Raw genomic sequence first — 23,925 nt, 5'->3', positions numbered from 1 at the left:
AAATTTCGAATAAAATCAAAATAATATAAATAATTGATTGTTTTATTTCTATCAAACCTTTTAGCCAAATAATATAAATAATTGATTGTTTTATTTCTATCAAACCTTTTAGCCCCTCAAAGATTCATGATATTCCACTTCTAGTCCCTCTTTTGTCTTGGTTTACAGAAAAGGTCAAAATTAGCTTTCTTTTCATTGGTTGGCAGTAAACAAACAAACTTGTGAAATCAACCTCTCATAAGTAGAAAAAAATTTGCACTTTAGTCCTTCCAATGTTTGTGTTTCTTTTACTAAACCCATGTCCAAACACTACTAGAAGAAGAAATAAATCTATTCAAGAATCTTGCTTTTTTGATTCATTTCCTCAAAACCATGTGTACCACTCCTGAAGCATAAGGTACAAGTCTCCAAAGCATAAATTCTCATTGCACAAATTCACAAAAAGAATCAACAAACTTGAGAAAAGGGTAATATGGGAATTCTCACTCTTTACTATCAAGATTCAAAATCATTACCTATGATAAATACAATCTTGAGTTGGTCAAACAAGGTCAATTCTTGCAAAACTACCATTTCAACCTCAAGAAATGGTACTAAAATCATCTAAAAAATTGATCAAAACAAAATACCCAACAAAATTCCTGCATAAACTATGCACAATATCATCAAAAACATGAAAAAGATTGAATCTTTATGGAGAGGATGCATCAAACAAAACCTCATTGATCATATTATCATCCTCATCATTAGCCATTGCAAAAAAGTCTCCATCTTTTTCATCATCATTACACAAATCCCTCCTCTCACTCCTTGAATTAGCCGCTATAAACATCAACTTCTGAGCCTTTTCAACACCCGTCTTCGATCGGGCCCATTTCGAAAACGACGAATTCGATTCAAACCCGCATGAAGTAGCATGAAGAAAGATCAACCTCACCGCGACTTTCCTCAAAGAACTAAACTCGGTTAAATAAGTTTCCCAAACCAACCTACTACTTTGCGGGTTTGCGATTTTCATCTTACCCGTAACGGGGTCTCTCTGTTTAAGCTGCACGGCTTGAGCGTAGACCGGATCAAGCCCGTCGGTCCGCCATTTCATAAGCTCCATTAGCGCGATATGAGCTTCTTCGCGCGACACGAGCCGAGTTATAAGCTTGTCAACATCTTTTTCTTGATCAGGAGTTAAGTATTTAAAAGGGGGCAAATACTTCCCACTTCTATCCTTGATCAAATAAAATGGATCAAGTATAAATGCAGTTGACCAAGCAGGATGATAGTTTTTTTTAAACCTTTTATCAAACACTTTTTCTACAACAATCTCATTCATTTGAAACTTCATACACCAATCCTTAACTTTCACTCTAACTTCTTCCCAAAGCGGCAAACATTGCCCGATTCGCGGTCTTTCTTTCTCGATCTCCTGGGCCATATCCTTAACTAACTTAACTAACGAATGAACCGCTTCGACTTCCCTCCAAAACTGCGGATTTCTAATCGTTTCGTCAACCTCCATCGAAACCTTTTGGTACCCCTCATCATGTAACACCAATTGCAATGTCCTGGCTGAACTTAAAACATCTTCCACCATACCAAACACGCGTTCGAATTCAAACTCGTTGCCAACAAAGCCGAACGGTACTCGCATCAACCGCGCTCTCCCGGATTCTTGAAACTGATACTTGAGAAAAAGATTCCTAATTTGAGAACTAGTGTTAACTAAGTTTGCAACTTTGAAGCAATTATCAACCACATTCTTGAATAAAGGCAATTCTTTACTAAAATCTTTGATCAAACTATAAACCCCTTGAAACTGACAACCAAGATTGATCATCCATTGATGTTGATTCTCAATGTTGGTCAACGCCGTTGACTTGAACTTATCTGACACAATCCCTACACATTTTTCCAAATTATTCCCACATATTTCAATCATTGTTTCCATCAAAACATCCTCAACAAACTTAGAAAACACATACCCATTTGCAAACACACCTTTCCAAAACACCCTCATTCCATTTGGTAAATTCACTGATAAATTAAGTTGACTTTGTTGACTTTCTTGATTTCTTGATCTCCATCCATTACATGACACTTGAAAAAACAATGCATCCCGAATCCGAGCTTCGGACTCGGCCTTCGCGTTTAAATACTTGGAATCCAGTCGGTTACCCGCGATCTCTTGACTGGAGATCGCGGGCAACCCGAGCTGGTTCAAGAAAACCTTGAACTTGGGATGTGTTACACTTGAAAATGCAACTGACCCACAATTCTCATACAACCAATCTGTCAACAACTCTAGTGATGAATCAACTTGCATTTTGGTCAACGTTTGACCCGGTAGTGTCTTTGGTGATTTTAACCTCTTCACACTATCCTCCAACATTGCTAACGCCGTTAAATCATCTTTCCCACCGGATAACTTAACATACTGCTGGTTATGCACCGGCGGCGCCGGTAATGCAGGTATGTGATCCGGTTCGGGTCCGGATCCGGGTCTAGACCCGGACCCTGATTCTGATCCGGGTCGGGTTGGGTAAGACCCGTGGATCATGAATTTTCCCGGGTCAGTGATCGGAGCTCCGGTAAGTTTCCGGCCGCCGGAGTTACGTTTCCGGTGAGATGACGTCATCATTCCGGTTGGTGAAAATGATGAAATTGGTTGTGGGTTTTGATCATGGTTGAAACTGGGGCATGTTCCGGGTTTAAGATGCTCAGAAGCGGTTCTAGACGGGTTTGAAGCGGAGAAAACGGCGTCGCATAGGCAACACCGGAGTTTAACGGCGTTAGGGACGCCGGTATCGGAGTTGATGAGAATTGGTTGTAAGTGGGTCCAGTACCATGCTCCTTTGCCTTTTATTGCTTTTGTACGGACCATCATGAGGCCTTCGTAGCGTTTGGTTAGAGTTTTTGCTGCCGTTGACTCCGTTGACTCCGGTGGTGGTTGTGGTGATTGTGGTGGTGTTGATGACATTTGCTGAAGATTTTTTGGGGGTGGGGAAATATGAGGGAAAAAGATTGTGGGTGTGGTGGAAAAGTGGAGTTTTGACATTGTTTTTAGATGGAGTGGTGGTGATGGGTGGTGGGGGACGGTGGCCGGAGTTGGTGGTGGCGGTGGTCCATGGTGGCTCCGGTGAGGTGAAAGTGGGTTGTTGGAAGAGAGAGAGAGAGAGGGGCTGAGTGGGAGTGGAAGTGAGAGTGGGAGTGAGTCAAATAAGGGTTGTTTTTGTTTGTGTTTATTTATGTTGTTTTAGGACATGTTTTTATTATTTTATCAATAGATTTTGTTGGAATACTATAGAATATTGTACAACAATGGTCCAATTGGTTTAATTAAAGTTTTTTACGGATTTGGTTCTTAATTTAGACGCAATGTGATACTTTAAGAAATAATAATGTCATATGTTTGTAACTAAAGAGTCATAGAAATTTCATTTATCGCGCTTGTTCGTTTTTAGTCTGTTGCTTTTCTAAGGTCTTTGCGTTTCTTTGTATGTTGTCACGCATGAGAAGAGGAAGAGTGGAAAATGGATGTTGCAAGCATGAACGGTGGAGAAGTAGGGGAAGAGTTCGCAATGGTGCATGGACGTTGTTAAAAAACTAAAGGGGGGAGAACCAAGGGTGTTGGGTGTTGTTTGGTTTTTCAGAGGTAAAACGTCTGCAGTCAGCGGACCACATCTGTAGCAAAAGAGTTGGACCAAACCTCTGCAATCTGCAAGAAGAAAACTGTTTGTTTTTTAACTTCTGCAAACAATCAAGAACAAACATCATAAAAAAACAATCAAGAACAAACACCATAAAAAACAATCAAGAACTAACATCATAAAAAATAGGGTAAAAAGAAACAATCGTTTGAATCTCTCAGCTATCAAAATTAACAAAAACAAACAAAAAAACATATAGAGTTAAATGAAAACAAAAAGCTCATCAGATAGGAGCGAAAGACCAGCAAAAGAATTATAATCACAATATATTGTCATTTGAACTATGTAAATGATCATCACTTGAGCTTCTCGATTCAAATTTAAAAATTAAATAAATAAAAAACAAAAGAAAAAAAAAGACAGAAATCTTAACTCACTATTTGTTTAAAAATCAATGGAAAACGATGGGCCTCATAGATTAGATTTAACAACACAGTATGATTCAGACATATGCTTGTCATTTATTTTGAATTTAATCATCGGCCAAACAAATCGAAAGTAAAAAAGGACCTAAAAATAAAATTAAACGAACTTAAAATAATAAAGAAAAGGGTAAATTACTTTTTGAGTCCCTGTGTTTTATGTGTTTTAACTAGTTGAGTCCAAAAACAAAAAGTTTAACGACCTGAGTCCCTATAAGCATTTTCTTTAACCATTTGAGTCTAAATTACTAACTCCATCCACCAAGTTTGTTAACTACAAGGGTAATTTGGTCATTTACACAAAAGTACAAGTCTTATATGCATAAGAGTATAAGGAACAAGTCTTTAATACATAAATATTTTAATATTATATATATTTTTATACCCACACCTGCACAGACACTTCACCACCGCTACCATCACTGCACCACCACAACATAAAGATTGAGATCATCAGATGCCAAAACATGTTTAGATTTGAAGTTCATAATCAAGTACCAAAAACAGTAAAGACTTACAGTCTGTCATACATAAACCATAAACAGTGTCTCAAAAGTCAAAACAAGAAAACCCATTTGGAATCAACATTCAACATCGCCAACAAAATCTTAAAATCATCTTTAATTGAAAATCGCCAACAAGAACTCATCTCCAAAAACAGCAAAATCCCAAGTCAAAACTCAAGGTCAAATCAAATAAAAACTAAAGGTAACAGATGGATTCATTTATAACATCTATTGGCACATAACAATACAGATTGTTAGCAGCAAAATCAAACACATATCAATGTAAAAAAATTACTTCTGTATGAATTTGTTTCAAACCTTAATCAAACTCATAGAAATAATACCAGAAAAAACAACACAACTTATAAACTTACGCTAAATATCAAACATATTGTATATATTTTGTACATCTGTATCTGTTTGAGTGACCCATTCTTCGCTGCGTATGGAGGCGATGAGCTCTGAAACCGGAACCCAGGTGCGAGCGGGTGTCGCAGTAGCTACGGCGATGATTTCTTGATCCATGTTGGTTGATTTTCGATCTGCAACAGAGATTGAAGTTGTGGGTGATGAAAAGGGGATGGAATAAGGTTAAAAGGAAGCCATTGAAATGGGGATTGAAGATGAAGGAAGTGTGGGGGAGTTGTGGTGGTGACAGTGTAGTGGTGGTGGTGACGGTGGAGATACAACGGTGGTGGGTGTTGTGGTGGAGACGGTGTAGCGGTGGTGGTGACGGTGGAAGTGCAACGGTGGTGGGTGTTGTGGAGGTGCAGCAATGGTGGTGACGGTGGAGGTGCAGTGGTGACGGTGGTGTTGATGGTAGGGTGTGGTGGTGGGATGAAGATGGTTTATGTAGAGAGAGAGAAGAGAAAGTTCTGGAGGTGGGATGAAGATGGTGTGGGATGAAGATGGTGTAGAACATGTATATATATTTAATAATAAAATGGTTTTTTAATTAAAAAGGGTAATTTGGTCATTTAACAAAAGTTAACAGAATAATTTTAACAGTGTTAGAAATTTGGACTCAAATGGTTAAATAAAATTCTTATAGGGACTTAGGTCGTTAAACTTTTTGTTTTTGGACTCAACTAGTTAAAACTCATAAAACACAAGGACCCAAAAAGTAATTTACCCTAAAGAAAACGTTGTGCGCATATACATGTTTTTTGGTTAGTTATATCTAGTGGTTGATGGTTTGGTTATAGTTGTCAATTTTTTATGTAATATGTTGATTGGATGGTATAAATGGTGTTTACATACATATAATAAAGTGAAAATATTGTTAATGGTATTGTATTATGGATCATCTCCAAAAAAGCAAAATCCCAAGTCAAAACTCAAGGTCAAATCAAATAAAAACTAAAGGTAACAAATGGATTCATTTATAACATCTATTGGCACATAACAATACAAATTGTTAGCAACAAAATCAAACACATATCAATGTAAAAAAATTACTTCTGTATGAATTTGTTTCAAACCTTAATCAAACTCATAGAAATAATACCAGAAAAAACAACACAACTTATAAACTTACGCTAAATATCAAACATATTGTATATATTTTGTACATCTGTATCTGTTTGAGTGACCCATTCTTCGCTGCGTATGGAGGCGATGAGCTCTGAAACCGGAACCCAGGTGCGAGCGGGTGTCGCAGTAGCTACGGCGATGATTTCTTGATCCATGTTGGTTGATTTTCGATCTGCAACAGAGATTGAAGTTGTGGGTGATGAAAAGGGGATGGAATAAGGTTAAAAGGAAGCCATTGAAATGGGGATTGAAGATGAAGGAAGTGTGGGGGAGTTGTGGTGGTGACAGTGTAGTGGTGGTGGTGACGGTGGAGATACAACGGTGGTGGGTGTTGTGGTGGAGACGGTGTAGCGGTGGTGGTGACGGTGGAAGTGCAACGGTGGTGGGTGTTGTGGAGGTGCAGCAATGGTGGTAACGGTGGAGGTGCAGTGGTGACGGTGGTGTTGATGGTAGGGTGTGGTGGTGGGATGAAGATGGTTTATGTAGAGAGAGAGAAGAGAAAGTTCTGGAGGTGGGATGAAGATGGTGTGGGATGAAGATGGTGTAGAACATGTATATATATTTAATAATAAAATGGTTTTTTAATTAAAAAGGGTAATTTGGTCATTTAACAAAAGTTAACAGAATAATTTTAACAGTGTTAGAAATTTGGACTCAAATGGTTAAATAAAATTCTTATAGGGACTTAGGTCGTTAAACTTTTTGTTTTTGGACTCAACTAGTTAAAACTCATAAAACACAAGGACCCAAAAAGTAATTTACCCTAAAGAAAACGTTGTGCGACGGCCGGGGCGGTGGAGGTGGAGGGAGGAGGCCGGCGGCGGCGATGGATGGGTGGTGGAGGAGAAGAAGGTGTGCTAGGGTTTTGAATGTGTGTTTTGTGATATCAGGGTAAAAAGAAACGGAAGAAAAGGTTTGAAGAGCCTTTCCCACATCTGCACCAAAAGGAGGACGCGCAGATGTTTTTTATGAAAGGTTTTCAAGAAAACAAACAGTCTTCAAACCCCCACGTTTACGCGTGGTCTGTGCAACGCAGACATAAGAGGGCAGAAAGCTTTTCTCTGAAAAAACAATCTCTTAGTTGTTGGATATTTGAGAAGCAAAAGAAGAGCATCAAAGTGGGAAGTTTGTATTTAGGTGGAAGAAGGGTTGTAGGGGGAGTGGGGTTTTTTTTAATTATGTTTTATGTTTATAAAGCGATATAAAGGGTTTATGTTTTATGTTTGTAATGATATAAGGGTAAAATTGTGATTATACTTAAAAAAAATAATTTGGTTTATTAATGACTAAATCCATGACAAGATACAAATTACTAAGGTGCAAGTAACATATGATGTAAACTATTATGAAGATCTATTAACTATCAAAAATTATTTAACAAAAATTAGAGTGATAATTACTCAACTCCATAAAGTTGGTGAATACGTAGTTTTAAAATAAGTTTTTTTCTTTTGCTAAAAAAAGGGAATAATATATAAAGTAAAGAAAAGACATATAGCCTTTATGTGAGAGAATTACTTGATTTAGTTGTAAATATAAATATAAATATAAAAATATAGAAACAATATATCGTACAATAATTGCACGTTATGTTACAAAAAATGAAAATTGCATGTTGTGGTATATGAAGAAATCGCATGTTAATGTATATGAAGAAATCACATGTTTGTGGTATATGAAGAAATCGCATGTTAGTGTATACAAAAAGCTGCAAAATCGCATGTTTGTGTGTATGAAGAAATCGCATGTTGTGATAAACAATTTCGCATGTTGTATTATATCAGAAATCACATGTTGAAGCAAAAACCCGCACGTTAAAAAACAATCTCGTACGCAGCGTGCGTTAAGCCTTATTATACAATAACCGACCTCTATAATTACAATACATATAATATATGATTAGACATTTACTGAAAAAAAAAAGTAGTGCAAAGACAACGTATAACCATAAATACCGGCTCATGTACATTGTACATTGAAGAAACACTGATCTAATTAGGGAGTTAATTAGATTGGTTTATGTTCCTTTCATGATGGTTAATCTTCTTATGGATATTTGAGTTCCGACTTGATAATCTGATCCTGCAAAACAGAACACCGTTACTCGTTAAGAGGGGAATGTGGGAGTTTCCCTCTTAACCAGGCTCCGGCGTGAGAATAAGCGACTGCTTTGAGAGTAATTCAGTGTTAAGAGTGAGAGTAGAGGGAATAGAATCTTTAACCTGTGGAATGAGGTCTCTATTTATAGCCGGAGAGGTGTAAGGGGTTATGGGCTGATGGGCCTTGGGCCGTAAGCGGACAACAAAACGGATATGCTCTTTGTCTCACTGGCGTCGACCGCTTAGTGGCTTCTAGACGTTCGTCGGTGCTGGCGCACCTTGATTGGAGCCACGTGTCATTGTTGTCGGCCCTGTTGTCCTTCTGTCATCAGCAGACAAGTGGAGATCGTGGGACAGTTGTCTCCGTCCTCTGATTGGTGCCACGTAGGCGTCCTTGTGTACTTCTCGTCAGGCGATCGTGGCGCACGATTGACCAGAGCCTGCTAGACGCTCATTGGCTCCTTTTACTGCCACTTGTACCTTATGTACCACTGTAGGTAGCCGTGCGCTTCCCTACTGAGTGGCTCTTGTTGGACAGCAACTAACCCGCGCGGGGTTAGCATGCTCATTTATTCCATTGTTTTATGCTAAGTGCTGATATCTGAGCCTCTTGTGGGCCTTGCCTCGCGCGGGATAAACTACAACGTGTGTAGGTCGCGCGTGGATATTATTAATAAGTTTTCTGAAATAAGGAGTATGGTTTCGCGCGCAACCTGGGCGGAGGTTTGCGCGACTTTTTGGGACCATACCCCTTCAAGTCCCCCCAGTCCAGTGCTGCACCATGCGCAACGCAAGTGGTTGGAGCTCTGGACTTAATAAAAATAAGAGAAATAAGTGTAATAGGGGAAATGTTCTTTTGATCCTGATTGATGTGGCGCATGTGGAAAATGTTGTTTTCAATTGCGCAGGTACCAAGGCAGGTCTTTAGGGATTATTGTTTGTCTGATCAGGCGCGCAGGTTTATTGGAGGTGACGTTTAGCTTGCGCGGCTCATGTAACTTTTGCATGAAGTTACTTGTTATTTTTATGGCGGGAAACTTCGAAATTTGAACTTCTGACAAGTTGGTTGGATAAGTCGCTGAGTGCGACGTTTGAGTTGACCACTGGCACGGGTGTCATCATGCCGTCTGCGGCGGTTGCACTTCGTGTCAGGAGAGTGAGGCCCACGCACGCGTGGCAACCGTCACCCCTGGTTTCCCGCTTGACGTGGCAGCTTCTCATTGGTTAGCCTAGCGGCGAAAGCGGCACGGTTACCCATCGCATTAAATGCGATGGGTATATATATCCGAAGAGAGGTGAGAGATTCTCACTTCTCTTCGTTGCCTTCTTAGTCTCTCTCAAACTTCTCTTTGAATCTTCAAAGTTGGTTCTTCAGTTCTTCAAAATATCTTCAAATCTTCAAGTTTTTCCAGAAGTTTTTCTCGATATGAGTGAAGAACATCAAGAAATTGCTGCTGCTGAGGAAGGTCCAGTGCCTGTCCTCAAATGTGATCTAGGTCTCTTCGAACAGATTGTTCGGAGTTTCCGATTCCCACCGGAGTGGGATGCCCGGTATCCGGCTCAGGGCCAGACCGCGGCTGATGCACCACCGGGTTATATTACCCTATATGAAGACTTTTTCCTTCAGGGTAACTTTAGGTTACCAGCTACAAACTTCCTGGGGCATATTCTTCATTACTACAACTTCCATCTGTCACAGATGAGCCCACCTGGGATGGTTAGGGTTCGTCATTTCGAATTCCTATACCGATCTCATGGCATCGAACCATCGGTAGAGAAGTTTCGGGCCTTCTACCAGTTGCAGAGGACGATGGGTTTTTTCTCGTTTGCGAGCCGTGGTGCGGCGAAGAAGATTCTGCTAAATCCCCCCAAGAGTTTCCATGACTGGAAACCCAAGTTTTTCTTCATCCGTGAAGAGGTGTTGCCGATTGCCATGCCCTTCCGGGATTGGACTGAGGCGATACCGAAGGAAGACCTTCCGATTCCTAAGAAGGCCTAGTGGTATCAACAGCTGACCCCAACCCCAAATCGGGTGTTTGGGGAAAACGTTTTGGTAGCGGCTAAGATGAGTGACCAGTGGTCACCCAACAGAAGGGAGGTTCCGGTGTTGAAGATCGGCGATCAAGGTCAGTTATCTCTTTTTTTTCTTTTTTCAAGTACTTTGCTTTAATTGTTACTTACTTACATTCACGTTTAGAGGCGCAACTGTATCAAGCTGCCTTCTCTACATTTGGTGGTTCCATGGGCGTGCGCCCATTGCGCGATGATGAAGAAAGCTGGTATGACCAGATTAAGGGCAACTTCATGTTTCCGGTTGAAGGTGCCTTTGCTTCGCCGCCAACCGCTACTGAAGGTGCGCAATATCCTAAACCTCGTCCTTTGCGCTCTGTGACTTCTGCTGGGAAAGAGATTCTCTATCTTTCCAGCGAGGAGTCAGTAGGGTCTTCCAACGGCGAGCTAAGTTCGTGGTCTAAAATCTTTGCAGGTGTGTTGCGCGACCTGGGGATTGACCCAGAGGAGAAGAAAAAGAAACCCCTGAAGAAGAAGAAGACCAAGGTCGATCCGGAAGTGACCAGCAAGGGTACTGGCCCGAGTCGCGCAACTACTACTGCTGTCAAAGGTACTCTTCGCTTTCGTCAAAGTGACTTAGATGATTATGTGATAATCAGCGATTCATTTGAAGGCTTGTCGCGTACAGCTAAGGCAAAAACTGGTGCAGGTGGCTCGAAAAGCTCTGGGAGCGCGGGTTCTCGTAACCCTGATGCTGGCGCGACCCCTGAAGATGATGAGGCGGAAGAAGAAGATGCGGCTGCCCAACTGATTGGCAGGAAGAGAGGTAGGAGCGAAACCACGGCTGGTGTGGCTTCCGCGCCTACTGCTGTTGTGCTTCCCGTGGTTGGGAAAACGAGCAACTTGCGCTCGTTGTATAAATTTTCTCCGGGTATGTTCTTTGCTTCTCTTCTTAATACTTTTCTCTTTGCTTAAATGTACTTGCATTATTTTTGCAGAGATCAAGAAGAAGACCCCTGAGAAGGGTGTCACGTTCAGTGAGGCTGCGTCGAAGAGGCCGAAGATTACTATCAAGTCCTCTGATACTGCTGCTCAGGACGCCGCGAAGGCTGCTGAGGCGCAGCGAAAGGCGGAGGAGAATCAGAGGAGAGAAGAAGCAAAGAAGAAGAAGATTGAGGAGGAGAAGAGGAGGAAGGTTGAAGAAGAGAGAAAGAGGAAGGAGGAGGAGGAGAGAAAAAGGAAAGCGGAGGAGGAGAGGGTGGCCGAAGCGGCGAAAAAGAGGGCCCTGGAGGAGTTGGAAAAGAAGAAGGCTATGGAGCAGCCTGTTAATGTTCAAGGGCCTGAGGTTACAAACCCTACCCACTCCGCGCATGTCATTACTTCTAAGGGTGCGGGTCGATATGCTTCCAGCAGCGCGAGCTCTGGTGGTGCAGGGGGTTTTAACCCAAACGTGATCGGGGCGAAGGACACCGTTGGCGATATCTACTATAAAACTTACAATGAAGAAGAACGCGGCGATGCTCCTCACCAAGCCCCTTGGAGCTTAAAGCAAAAAGATACATTTCATGAATTTGGCGCTTGCCGCGAGTGGTTTTTGAATTCGTTTACCCCTGCAGAGGTCAACCGGCAAAGGGCGAAACCCCATGAATTGTTATATCGCACCTTTATACTTGGAGAGGCCAACGCTCGTGCTGCCAATCACCAAATAGTTCGCGAATGGCGGACAATGGTTAGAGAGCGCGCCGACTGGGAGGCTTATCGTGAGCGCTCGTTAAAACGTATTGCTGAGTTTGAAAAGTCCAAGGCTGCTCTTGGTGAGGAGAGAGCCAAATTTGAAGCCGATAAGAAGGCCGAAGAATGGGGCCGCGAGGGCCTGCAAAAGAAACTCCACAATGTTGAGGAGCAACTGGCCAAGGAGAAGGCCGAGTTTAAACGTATTTGCGCCCAAGACAACGAGCGCGCCTACGCGGCTCGACAGAAGATTGTTGATCTTGAGGCTAAAGTTGCTGATTTGACATCGAAGGTAGAGGAGGCGCATGGAGAGAAGGCTGCCAAGCAGCAGATGGAGGTTAGTTTATTTGTTTTCATTTATTCTTGCAATGTTGTTAACAAACCGGCCTAAGTTGTTTTGTCGGCTTCCAGGTTGAGTTATCTGAGGCCAAGGTGCAGCTGTCTAGCAAGGACAGAGATCTCCACGCCAAGGACGCTGAGATTGCGGAGCTCAAACGTCGCTTGAACGAGCAAATCGATAGATGTGAGTCATTGGAGATCGACCTGGAGGCCGAGAGGGTTAAGGCTGCTACAGCTGAGGAGGCGCGTGCTGTCAGCACTGCCGCGCTTAACGTGGCTCAGACCAACTACTCCGAGGCCCTAGGCATCGTTGACACGCTTGTCTCGGAGGCTGAATGGATGCGCACTCGTGGAGTAGCGCTGGTAAGTTTGTACTTCTGTCTTTTATGATTCCATCTGGTTAAGGGTTGTCCTTAACGCTTTTCTTTTGTTGAAGGTTGCCAACTCCATCTTAAATGCTGGCGAGCTCGATCGCGCTGTTGCTGCTCTCACGGATGCGGCGCGTGCGGTGGGTCATCGAGGAGGTTACTTGGAATGTGTCAGTCACGTTGAGCAGGTGCTAGGGAAAGAATTTGATGTAAGCCATTGCTCGGTGACTGAACGTGCTGATGCTGCGCTTGCACATGCTGAAAACTCGTATGACAACCTTACCTTGCCTATCATGGATCTGGTTGTGGAATCTTTGAAAAAAGACGACTGGTGCCAGCGTCTTAAAGCAGTCCTCGACCCGCCAGTTACTGTCGAACTATCCGATGAAGAACCAGCTGGTGATGACGGTGGAGATGGTGATGATGATGGCAACGATGACGATGGTGAGGATGACGGAGAGGATGATGGTGATCGACGCGATGAATAGAATAGGTTGTTGAATAGGTTGTTGATAGGCGTTTGTGCCTTGTAATTGTCTTTTGCAACTTGATTGTAAATGCTGCGCTGTTGCGCAAGTTTATTATATGAATCGTTTTCGTTTTTTCCGTTGCAATTATTGCATTGCTGTCAAAACTTAGGTTAAATTAGCTCGAATAAATGGAAGTGTCTTTTAAGTAAAAGGTGACCGCCCGGTCTCGCGCTTTGTTCACGGAGGACCTTGGAGGCGGTTCTTGTCAACAAATTTTTAAAATGCTGGAGTGTTTTCGCGCTAATCAAAAGTTTAGCATGCATTTGTAACGAAAAAATGTAATAGAAAAACATGTCGTATGTTTTCATTAAGTCTGGAATGGGCGCATAGGCCTTGCTCAAGGCATCAGCTGGCTTGTTTTCGGAGCGATTGATGTTGCGCGGGACACCGGTCATGTCTGCCGGGGTCCAGGCAAATATATCCATGTTTCGAAACAGCAGTTGCTTTAAACGTGTTCTGATGTCTGACGAAATGGCATGGCCAATTGTCACAGTCTGCTCACCCATTTCTCTGGCTCGGCCGTGGAGAGCTTCGCCGCCTTTGTTGGGCGCAGCTCTTCAGTTGACATTACTTCTTTCTTGGCATATATGATTGCTACTCCTGTCTTGGTTGGGAAACCTATCGCAGAATGTGGCGTTGAAGTCACCATGTTTAACTCGCCTTGTGTTTCCCTCCCAATAAGCACATCATGCCTCGATTTCACTGGCATTACCATGAAGTTCACATTTGTTGTTCTTGAGTGTTCCCGTCATAGAGCGTGACGGGGAAACTGATCTGTCCGAGTGGAAAAACCATCTCGTTGCAAAATCCAGACAAAGGATAATCGACTGGCTCGAGTCGCGCTTTATCCTCCTCATCCAACTGATTGAAACACTGTTCGTAAATGATGTCGGCAGTACTTCCCGGGTCTATGAATATGTAGTCAGTTTCATAATGCCCGATTATACCGGTAATGACGACGGGACGTGTGGCGCGAGGTCCGCCGCGTACTACCGGAAATATCACCTGCTGCTCTTGCCAAGAAGGTTCATAGGGGCATTTGCCTTTCTCTTTCGCGCTATACCTGGGTCCGTTGACCATGTGAGTCTCTAGTCGTTGGACCTTTTTGTGGTTCCCTTCGTCGTGGCGCTGGAGTTGACGAGTTTCCTTGCGTACATTCTTCACTAAATGGCTTAGCTTACCGCTTTTGAGTGCTCTCTCGATTTCTTGGCGCAAGCTATAACAGTCGTCGGTCAGGTGCCCTGAATCTTTGTGAAAATCGCAGTACAAGTTGGGATCTTGCCCTTTCTTGTTTGTCATTGGCCTGGGAGCCTTGAAATCGTAATTCTCCGTCATCAATACCTCCTTAGGCGTTTTTGTGAGCGGAGTCCAGTGTTTGTCACGATTGTCGTCTCTGACCGCCTTCTTGTAACCAATTCGGTCAATCGTTTCTCGCGCATCTTCTCTGTAGCGCGGCCTGTCGTCGCGGCCTCTTGGTCTCTCGGACTTCCAGTCATGACTCTTGTATTTGTTACGCTTGTTGTTGTTGTCGCGCGTACTTCCTCTTGAGAATCGATCTTCAGGGTAGTAGCCCTTTCCACCAGCAAGGGACTCCTCAGTTTGCGCGACGATTTTTGCGGCTTCCATTAGTTTATCCCACTCCTTTGGCATTCCATCTTTGCCTGTGATGGTTCGAATGAGACTATCGCAGCGTATAGCCTTTTTGAAGTGACAGCGCATGAGTTGCTCACTGACGCCGCCTATTTCCAGACATTCTTTGTTAAAAAGCGTGATGAAGTCCTCCAGACCTTCACCATCTCTTCTCCAAATATCTTCTACTTCGGCTGTGTCGCGTTGGTAGCGACGTTGTTGGCTAAAGTAGCTCAAGAATTGCGTCTTGAAATCTGTCCATGATTTAATCTTCCCCGGCGGAAGGCTGTCAAACCAGGCGCGAGCCGCTCCGGTAAGAGTTTGAATGAACAGGTGGCACCACATAGGCATGTTCCAACCTCCCATGCAGCCCACACTCGTGAATGTTCTGACGTGATCGTCTGGATCAGTCAACCCATTGAATTTCCCAACAGTCGGGGGTAGCTTCTCTCGTGAAAGCGGCGCGAGTGCGATTTTCGGGATAAACTTGGAGTGTTCCGCAGCTTCCGCTGGTCGGTATGCCAGGCGGAAATCTCTTTCAGCTTCTTCCGTGTAGCCAATGTGTTGTCTTGGCTTGTAGTACTCATGGTTTTTTGGTAAACGATTAAAGACTGACGATTCCTCGTCACCTTCCCATGTGGGATCATACGGGTCCGTTTCTTCCCATTCGTTGTTCATGTTGCGCGGCGTGAGCCGGCTGTGAACAGGGCCTCGTTGAAGGTTCGACGGATAGTCGTAGTAACTATCCGTTTCCCCTCTTGTATCGCGCGTGTCCTGTACGCTTAAACGTCTTGTAGGGGGAGGCCTGTTGATTCTGCCTTGTAGATTGGCTGGCGGGGGCATTTGGCGCACCCCCTGACTCTGAGGGGTGCCCAAGGACGGTTCTGCCGTCAAAACTGCTTGCTGCGCGATCAGCGACTGGTATGCTGCATTGATGGTGGCGATGTTCTTGGCATACCACGAGGCTGGGGTTTCGCCTTCTGGTAAGCCTAGTAATGCAGATACATTTTGAGGTGGCGCTGTGTTCGAAGGTCCTTCTCCGTTGTTCCCTGGGGTGACCACTTGGGTGATGCGGGTGAAGCTCCCGCGCGGACCCCCAGTATTGTTGATTTCAACTTCGCCGATTTCTTCGATTTGTTGGGCTTGGAAGTTTTGGATTCCTTCACCCAACGCCGTGTTAGAGTTGGTTCCGAAACCGAACTCTGGAATGGTTCCTTGACCAGTCATAGTCGAAGGATGAAAAAGATGTCAAAGGCTCAAATAAAAGAAGATGAGGGTGGTTATAGAAAAAATCGGTGGGCGCCAATGAAGAAACACTGATCTAATTAGGGAGTTAATTAGATTGGTTTATGTTCCTTTCATGATGGTTAATCTTCTTATGGATATTTGAGTTCCGACTTGATAATATGATCCTGCAAAACAGAACACCGTTACTCGTTAAGAGGGGAATGTGGGAGTTTCCCTCTTAACCAGGCTCCGGCGTGAGAATAAGCGACTGCTTTGAGAGTAATTCAGTGTTAAGAGTGAGAGTAGAGGGAATAGAATCTTTAACCTGTGGAATGAGGTCTCTATTTATAGTCGGAGAGGTGTAAGGGGTTATGGGCTGATGGGCCTTGGGCCGGAAGCGGACAACAAAACGGATATGCTCTTTGTCTCACTGGCGTCGACCGCTTAGTGGCTTCTAGACGTTCGTCGGTGCTGGCGCACCTTGATTGGAGCCACGTGTCATTGTTGTCGGCCCTGTTGTCCTTCTGTCATCAGCAGACAAGTGGAGATCGTGGGACAGTTGTCTCCGTCCTTTGATTGGTGCCACGTAGGCGTCCTTGTGTACTTCTCGTCAGGCGATCGTGGCGCACGATTGACCAGAGCCTGCTAGACGCTCATTGGCTCCTTTTACTGCCACTTGTACCTTATGTACCACTGTAGGTAGCCGTGCGCTTCCCTACTGAGTGGCTCTTGTTGGACAGCAACTAACCCGCGCGGGGTTAGCATGCTCATTTGTTCCATTGTTTTATGCTAAGTGCTGATATCTGAGCCTCTTGTGGGCCTTGCCTCGCGCGGGATAAACTACAACGTGTGTAGGTCGCGCGTGGATATTATTAATAAGTTTTCTGAAATAAGGAGTATGGTCTCGCGCGCAACCTGGGCGGAGGTTTGCGCGACTTTTTGGGACCATACCCCTTCATACATCGAATGTGATTTTTTTCTTTTTGTGTAGATTAGCAAGCAATATGATTGAAAATCACGATGTGCCATTCAAGTAACAATTGATACACACATTATTATTTGTTTTATATGTAGTGGGTTAATTAAAAAGTGTATTGTGTTATTGTTATATAGGTATTGAGACATCCCCTTCCCAGCCCAGTTGGTCCCAAGTGGTTGGGTTGGGCTGGTTCCCTCCTTGTGAGGTCGCCGGTTCGACTCCTAGCTGTGGCACTTTGGGGGGGGGGACGTCCCTATGATGGATCGCTCCTACCAAGGCATGGTTCGATCCGGAGGGCAATCCGGTTTTCACCCAGCTGTTACCCCAGCGGCTTTACCCGTGTGGGGGCAGTATGGTTTCCGGGCGAAGGTCAGTTCCCGTACGCGGCCGGGGCCCGATAGAACATTGCGTCTGCAACACGGACTGACGGGGGATTGTCTTTGACAAGAACCTGGACCTATAGGTCCTGTACATAGAAAGTCACCCTTCAAAAAAATATAGGTATTGAGACATTAACTAACTTATTTTTTATAAGGGTGTAGTGGGTTAACTAAACACAGAGTTAGTTTTTAATCTTTATTTAATAAAAACTAGTTTAATACCCGTCCGGTGGACGGGTTACGTTGAACAGCGTAACAAACAAAGCTAACCTATATTAAGTGTACACAAATTTAAACAACTTTACAAACAAAAGCATCATTCTTTAATTTATAAGAGGAAAACGAACGTCAACAGTTTACAACCACAAAACGATAGAAAATAAAACTGATAGAGTACTAAAACATGAAATGATGTCATTTTAATGCAAAAGTAAACGGTAGGCATAACATACGTATAATTTTTTTAGAGAAAACATGCGGTCTCAGACCTTCCAACCAATCAAAATTACCAAAACTTGATTATTTTCGTAACTGCGGATGGCTTCGTCAGTAAACTTGAGTGCAGTTTGACGATGTCAGTCTCCTATATTATTAGTTTACATGACCACATTTAGTGTTATTACATGCTGCTATTCTGATTGCTAGAAATATGTTTGTAGTTTGAAATAAAAAAGAAGTCATTCTATTTAAAAAAAAAAAAATAGAATGCCATTTCAAGTGGAACAAAGCTTACAATAGCAAAAAGGGCATAGGTGTTCATTGCTCACCCTTCAGATCTACAGTATACATTTACATGACAATATTTAGAGAAAAAATTATGAATCTGTAGCTGAAGAGAGCTGGATACATTGGCTCAATTCGCCTGCAAATTATGGTTTTTAATTGCTCAATGTGGGATCCGGGTGGGTAATATGTTAGACCAGAGCTCCGTATCAGATCACAAGCATGGCAATTACTGCTGCAACAAAAAAAAAACGATATATGAGCTAAGATATCTTGACATCTAAACTCTATATGTCCTACACAATTATTACCCAATGTAAATCCTGCAAATAGACAATTACCACTCTTAAAAATATTAATCAAGTTCCTGTCAGTCAAAAGCCACCACATCTTAGTCTCTCTGCTACATTCACTCTAATCGCTCTCCCACCCAGAAAATGCAATCAACAAATGCAAGTTTCGAGGGCGAAATGGTATATTCCAAAAAGGTAAAAAGTAATGCAATACCTGTCGATCAAGATTCTCAATAGTGTCATTCATTTCGCTATCCACGCCATTGACACAAACCCAAAACCACGAGATCCCCACTCTCCCTATCGGAAACAATGCATGAATTGACCACCTTCTCGTGTTGTGTTCTCTGAAAATCTGCTCAAGACGTTCACCATCTGTGTCCCACGGTAGGTTCCCGACATACACTGTGTATGAAGGCCCAGAAGATTGGGGTGCACGCTCTATGTGATCGGATCTTGATCCTTTTGTAGCAGCCTTTATTCACAGTTAAGATCCTGCTTCCTAATTCCTGATTCAAACAAAATGAAACAATTCCATCTTCAAAAGTTCTCAATCCCTTGCTCATTAATGCTTAATTTGGTTAATGTTGTTATAAACCGGACCCTTTTTTATGAGTGGTGTGTGAGCTGGTTTAGTGGCTGGACGAACTTTGATTTTCAGTAACTTTCTTCTCTGTTTCATGTGGTGTAGATAAATTAATACTCTTATTTCAACAAAAACCTCTTCACGTTTTCTTTTCTTTCTAAAAAATATGCTTCTATTAATATTTTAAATATAAAAAATATAACAATATACTATTCAAATTTTAAGGTAATATATATAAATATTTTAAAAATTATTTGTGACATCATCCTGTCAGTTTGACCGGTTGCCCCTCCAGTTATCTAACAGTGTGACGGTTTATAATCCGACCGGTTTTCAAAATATTGGTTTCGGTTGCAAGATTCGACTTAAGTTATTACTATACAATCCAAAAGCAATGAAGAAACTTACATAACCATGGAACATATCAATAGCCTTCTATGCTTCTTCTACAGTACTCATTGTTTCAAACCCAAAATCCCGACTTTGATCAATCCCCCTGTTATAAATAACCTAAACCACCAACATAAACCTTAATTTAAATCAAAATCTGTAATCCAAAAACCAAGACTTTCCAAAAGTGTGATAACGATTTCCTCAGAAACCTCAACAACGCCAGCTTGTTAAAAATGATGATGTATAGAGGTATTTGCTTTAACAACCTAAGTTGCTTATCATCTTGATCAAATGGACTTGCCAAAAGAACTTGATCAAATGATTTTCAGAAAAAAAAACATCCAACAATTTTAAGTTTCAACCTTAAAATATTGGCCCTATATTCTACAATTCTAGGTCCTTCAATGAATTGGCACCCCGTCTTTTTATCAAAACACTTGATGTTCAGAAGTGTTACTTTAGCGGGCTTGTTAAGGCCTTGTCCGACCGGTGGTTTTTTCGTCTCATCGATATAAAGAATCACTTTGCGAGTTTGCGGTTATTAAACTGGATAAGAGACTCAAGGTCCAGTCGTCTCACATTGTTTTCGTCAATTCATTGTGAAAATACACTCATTCACTTGCACAAGTTATAACTTTCAAATTAGCAAAAAGAAAATAAAAAGAATGGAAAAGTGGGATTAGTGAACATTGAACACTCCCCCTTTCAATAGAATGCATACTTTGTGGAAACCACATCCATGGCCTCCCCCTTCAACTAACCTGAGTGAACCCAAGAGTAGAATTTTAGTACACAACTTGAACATACAACATAAAGAGGGTCAACACGAGTGGACCAAACCTGGTAAGACCATTTGGCGTGTGTCAAGTCTCGTTTTTCCATGGTCAAAACAATATAGAACCTACCACCGGACCTCGTACACTGGTCTCCCAACTCTAATAATGTCCCCCACTATTATTACGAAAAAAAGCTTGTTAATGGAACATTGTAGAATCAACACGTTAAAAAAAGACAAGAAACTAACTGATAATCCCATATTCCGCTGCCTGTTGTTTCTAAAATCCATAATAAAAAATAGAAAGAATCGTACCATTTTCTTATGCAATTAATGCAACTGCTGTATTCAAATCAAAATCGAATCCAGTACATAGTTCCTTATTGTTGGTTGGGAGGCGAAAGAAGTGCCACTGCAGCAGAACATCATCAACCACAATTTGAAATCCTAATTTGCAGGTTGAATAGGTGGTGGCCGAAGTGAGCAGGCAAGAGTCGATGATACAACAGTAGAATACGGTGAACCGCATGGCTGCAAAATCACGGTTGCTGCAATGGTAGAAACTTTAATTTCCGCCACGAGCCTTCCGGATATTACCCCGCCAAGAGTCGATGATACTCATATTGATGAGAAATTAGGGGATGGGAGGCGAAGGTGTAGTGGTAGGTTCGTTGGGGTTGGTGGTTGAAGGTGAGATGTGACCGAAGAAAGAAATACCTAGGATATGTGTTGATGATGATTTGGAAAATAGTGGGAACAGGTTTGATGACGATGTTTGATGACAGGGAGTTTTATGGGGGAGAGACGCTGGAATTACCGGATAGTGGCATAATTGCATATAAGCATAAAATTAGGAGGTGAAAACTGGCATTAAAAAATAAAAACTGTCAAATTTTTTTTGCATTTGAACGGCTGAGATTCGTTCTTAAATATAACTAAATAGTTATTGTGGTCAAGATCAGCCCAAATTACAGTTTTTTCTGTATTAACTGGCAATTCTCTAGTGGAGATAATGGGCAGGAAAAGGTGGATGTAACCACCTGCTGGGGAAACCGTAAACAACCGCTCTGAACCGCCATCATAGCGGTTAATTTTGTGAGTTTAAACGGATGAGATTTCATTTCAGCATGATCCGACGGTAGATATTGACTTGGAAAGTAGTTAGACTTAATGGGTTTAATGTATATATATAATGGGAAATACTTTTTGATTGGTTAAATTGTGATTTGGGCCACACACCCAAACCCTCACGACATTAATAGTATAACCGCGTAAGGCACATTGGTGCCCCTTAGATTGTGCTAGTAATGAGTTAATGCTTCAATGGTTATGATATGGAGGCTCGTTTCACTACATTTTGTGATGGAAAAAATTGCTATACAAATCATCGCTTTTTTTGTCTGAATCAGTATTGCCAACATAAATTAAAAAAAAAAACAATAATGCACATATATTATAAGAACAAAAACAATTTATATATTATCAATTAGTAACTTGTTTATACGTTACTAGGTTGTACCTAATGATACTGTGATGTTTTGTGTTTGGGTGTGTTGTACATACTGTTATTTGGCTTGAACTTTGATTGTGTATGTAAGTTGTTTACTTTTTGTGGGGTGTGTCATTTGCACCTCAACACTCCACCTCTTGTACGCCTTTCTTCTCCGGCAATCTGACAACTGTGTTGGCCTTCTGTGTTTCGATGTTGTAACTTTCGAACTCAGGTAAATGTTATGTTTTGTACCGTTTTCACCCTGGCCCGTTTAGGGTTTTAAAGGTCTCACCTTTACCTAAGTAGGGTTTTCAGATGAGTGTTTATTGGCTCGTCGTATACACCATTATATTTTTATGGTTTATTTGGTCTTGTTTGTGCAATAGACGTTATTATCTGTGGTTGCATATGTTTTTTTGGGTGATTTTTGCTTGATGGCTCAATCTAAGATGCCTTTTTTGGCCTGTTGCCTGGCATTTTTTAAACTATGGTTTCTTTGCATTTATTTTTGTTGTTTGTCACTAAGCCTTTGAGCCGATGATCCTTGATATACTCTTGAACACATTTTTCTGGTGATTGGGTCGCTGGTGTTTTTGAGCTGACGTTGGTTGTATTCTTGAATGTGTTTTATGGCTTTGAGCCAATGATGTTGCTTTGCGTTCTGTTGTTTGTTGTTAGGCTTTTGAGTCGATGATACGATTTGGTCTTCTGGTAAGCTTATGTGATGTTGCTTTGCGTTCTGTTGTTTATGGCTAGGCTTTTAAGCCGGTGATGCGATTTGGTCGAGTGTTAGGCTTGCTTTGGTTCTGCTAATGAAAATGGCATTTTGTATGCATTCGGGTTGTAGGCTTACTTTGGTTCTACCGATGAATATCTTGTTTTGTGTAGAAAGGGGTGTAGGCTTACTATATGTAGGCTTCTTGATCATTCGAAAGTTATCGCAATTGTTTGGTGTGATGGCGATGATGGTGCTTGTCATTTGGCTCGGCATGCTTTCATCATTTCATGTGCCCATGACAAGTTGCCGAGCCTAGAAATGTTTGGTTAATAGTGCCATCTGTGTATGCAGAATGTTATTTCATGGCTAACAGATTTGTTTTGTGTATTTGTACATTATCAATTAGTAAATGGTTTCTAGTATTTGTGTCTGTTGATATGAATTTGGTGATTTTTTGTGTTTGTGGTTGTTGTACATCAACAATTGTACGTTGTGCTTGTTTGGGTATTTATATGGTTTATATTTTTGTTGATTTAAATCTATACTAACACTTTATATTTGAAATGTCATAAAATTATATATGTTCAATAAAAGCAAAAAGACCAAAACACTAAAGATACACATCATAGTACACACTTGGTAATTTCTTGGATGTAAATACTAAATACACCATCATTTGTTCTATTAGTAGTAACTTTGGTTAACAGACTTTCAAATCCTAAAGCATTAACCGGGGCTGAACCCTCTCTCTTATGTATAAGTCCCTTAGTTAGCTATGTTTTTGGAATTTTCTAAATTCTATTATATTTATTTAGGGATATTAGCTTTTGAATATATTCTAGAAAGTAATCAAGTAAGAAATTAGAAAATGGAACATTTGAACCTTCCCATTGACTTTCCATTAATGAGTAAAGCATGTGAAAGCAGTTGGAATCAATGAGTATGCTTTTGGGTGTCAAATCGAGCAATTGAACATTTATTTGAATAACATTTTCACGTAAATGTAAGATTAACTTATTTCTAAGAGAAAAATGCTCGGATAGTCCCTGTGGTTTCGTCTTTTTTCACCTATAGTCCCCAACTTTCTAAAATTACCTGAATAGTTCCCAACTTTTCATTTTTTGTTCCCGGATAGTCCCTGGGTCTAACTTCAGTTTGTTTTCTCTGTTAAGTGGGTGTGAAATGACCAATTTACCCTTTCCTTTAAAAGGCCAAACCACATGGACTATCCGGGCATCTTCTTCATTTTTAGAGAAAAACCCCACCACCACCACACTTCATCTTCAACCTCCACCCACCATCACCCTCCTCCACCCTCCACCATCACCACCACAGAGACTATTCGGGCATTTAATAATAAGTCAAATCACCAACATTCCCAACCATCACCCACCTACAAGTCACCACCATACCCTCCGGTGAATCTTTAACGTCGGCTACTCTCACTCAAGCTCCACCCTTTTCGACTACACACCTCCACCTTTCCTGCCA

At 41.9% G+C, this 23,925-nt stretch overlaps 2 protein-coding genes, 1 long non-coding RNA gene and 1 other non-coding gene across 4 annotated transcripts; 2 read left to right on the top strand and 2 right to left on the bottom strand.

Moving 5' to 3' along the window:
* Positions 1-400: 400 nt before the first annotated feature.
* On the bottom strand, positions 401-3,220 carry LOC110899652. The gene has a single exon (XM_022146542.2). The coding sequence runs from the start codon at positions 3,047-3,049 to the stop codon at positions 692-694; it is 2,358 nt and encodes a 785-aa protein (XP_022002234.1). The 5' UTR covers positions 3,050-3,220; the 3' UTR covers positions 401-691.
* A 696-nt stretch (positions 3,221-3,916) lies between these two features.
* Positions 3,917-4,010, bottom strand: LOC118486210. Its single transcript, XR_004878064.1, has one exon. It is a non-coding gene; the product is annotated as a small nucleolar RNA snR60/Z15/Z230/Z193/J17 (small nucleolar RNA).
* A 6,316-nt stretch (positions 4,011-10,326) lies between these two features.
* LOC110901911 (eukaryotic translation initiation factor 5B-like) lies at positions 10,327-13,197 on the top strand. Its single transcript, XM_022148668.1, has 6 exons — positions 10,327-10,387; positions 10,459-10,614; positions 10,945-11,202; positions 11,270-12,339; positions 12,414-12,704; positions 12,778-13,197. The coding sequence occupies exons 1-6, from the start codon at positions 10,327-10,329 to the stop codon at positions 13,195-13,197; spliced, it is 2,256 nt and encodes a 751-aa protein (XP_022004360.1).
* An 8,660-nt stretch (positions 13,198-21,857) lies between these two features.
* LOC118485475 lies at positions 21,858-22,893 on the top strand. Its single transcript, XR_004876257.1, has 2 exons — positions 21,858-21,948; positions 22,473-22,893. It is a non-coding gene; the product is annotated as an uncharacterized LOC118485475 (long non-coding RNA).
* The last annotated feature ends 1,032 nt before the right edge of the window (positions 22,894-23,925 follow it).

This window comes from Helianthus annuus, chromosome 13 (genome assembly GCF_002127325.2).
Source record: "Helianthus annuus cultivar XRQ/B chromosome 13, HanXRQr2.0-SUNRISE, whole genome shotgun sequence".
Classification (NCBI taxonomy): Eukaryota; Viridiplantae; Streptophyta; class Magnoliopsida; order Asterales; family Asteraceae; genus Helianthus; species Helianthus annuus.
Note: the sequence above shows the minus strand (reverse complement) of the source record. Positions and strands in the feature narration are given on the sequence as shown.

Coding starts and splice junctions, on each gene's coding strand:
- LOC110899652 (XM_022146542.2), bottom strand. CDS start 3,049: ATGTCAAAACTCCACTTTTCCACCACACCCACAATCTTTTTCCCTCAT.
- LOC110901911 (XM_022148668.1), top strand. CDS start 10,327: ATGAGTGACCAGTGGTCACCCAACAGAAGGGAGGTTCCGGTGTTGAAG. Junction 11,203..11,269: donor GTTGTATAAATTTTCTCCGG/GTATGTTCTTTG, acceptor TTATTTTTGCAG/AGATCAAGAAGAAGACCCCT. Junction 12,705..12,777: donor GCACTCGTGGAGTAGCGCTG/GTAAGTTTGTAC, acceptor CTTTTGTTGAAG/GTTGCCAACTCCATCTTAAA.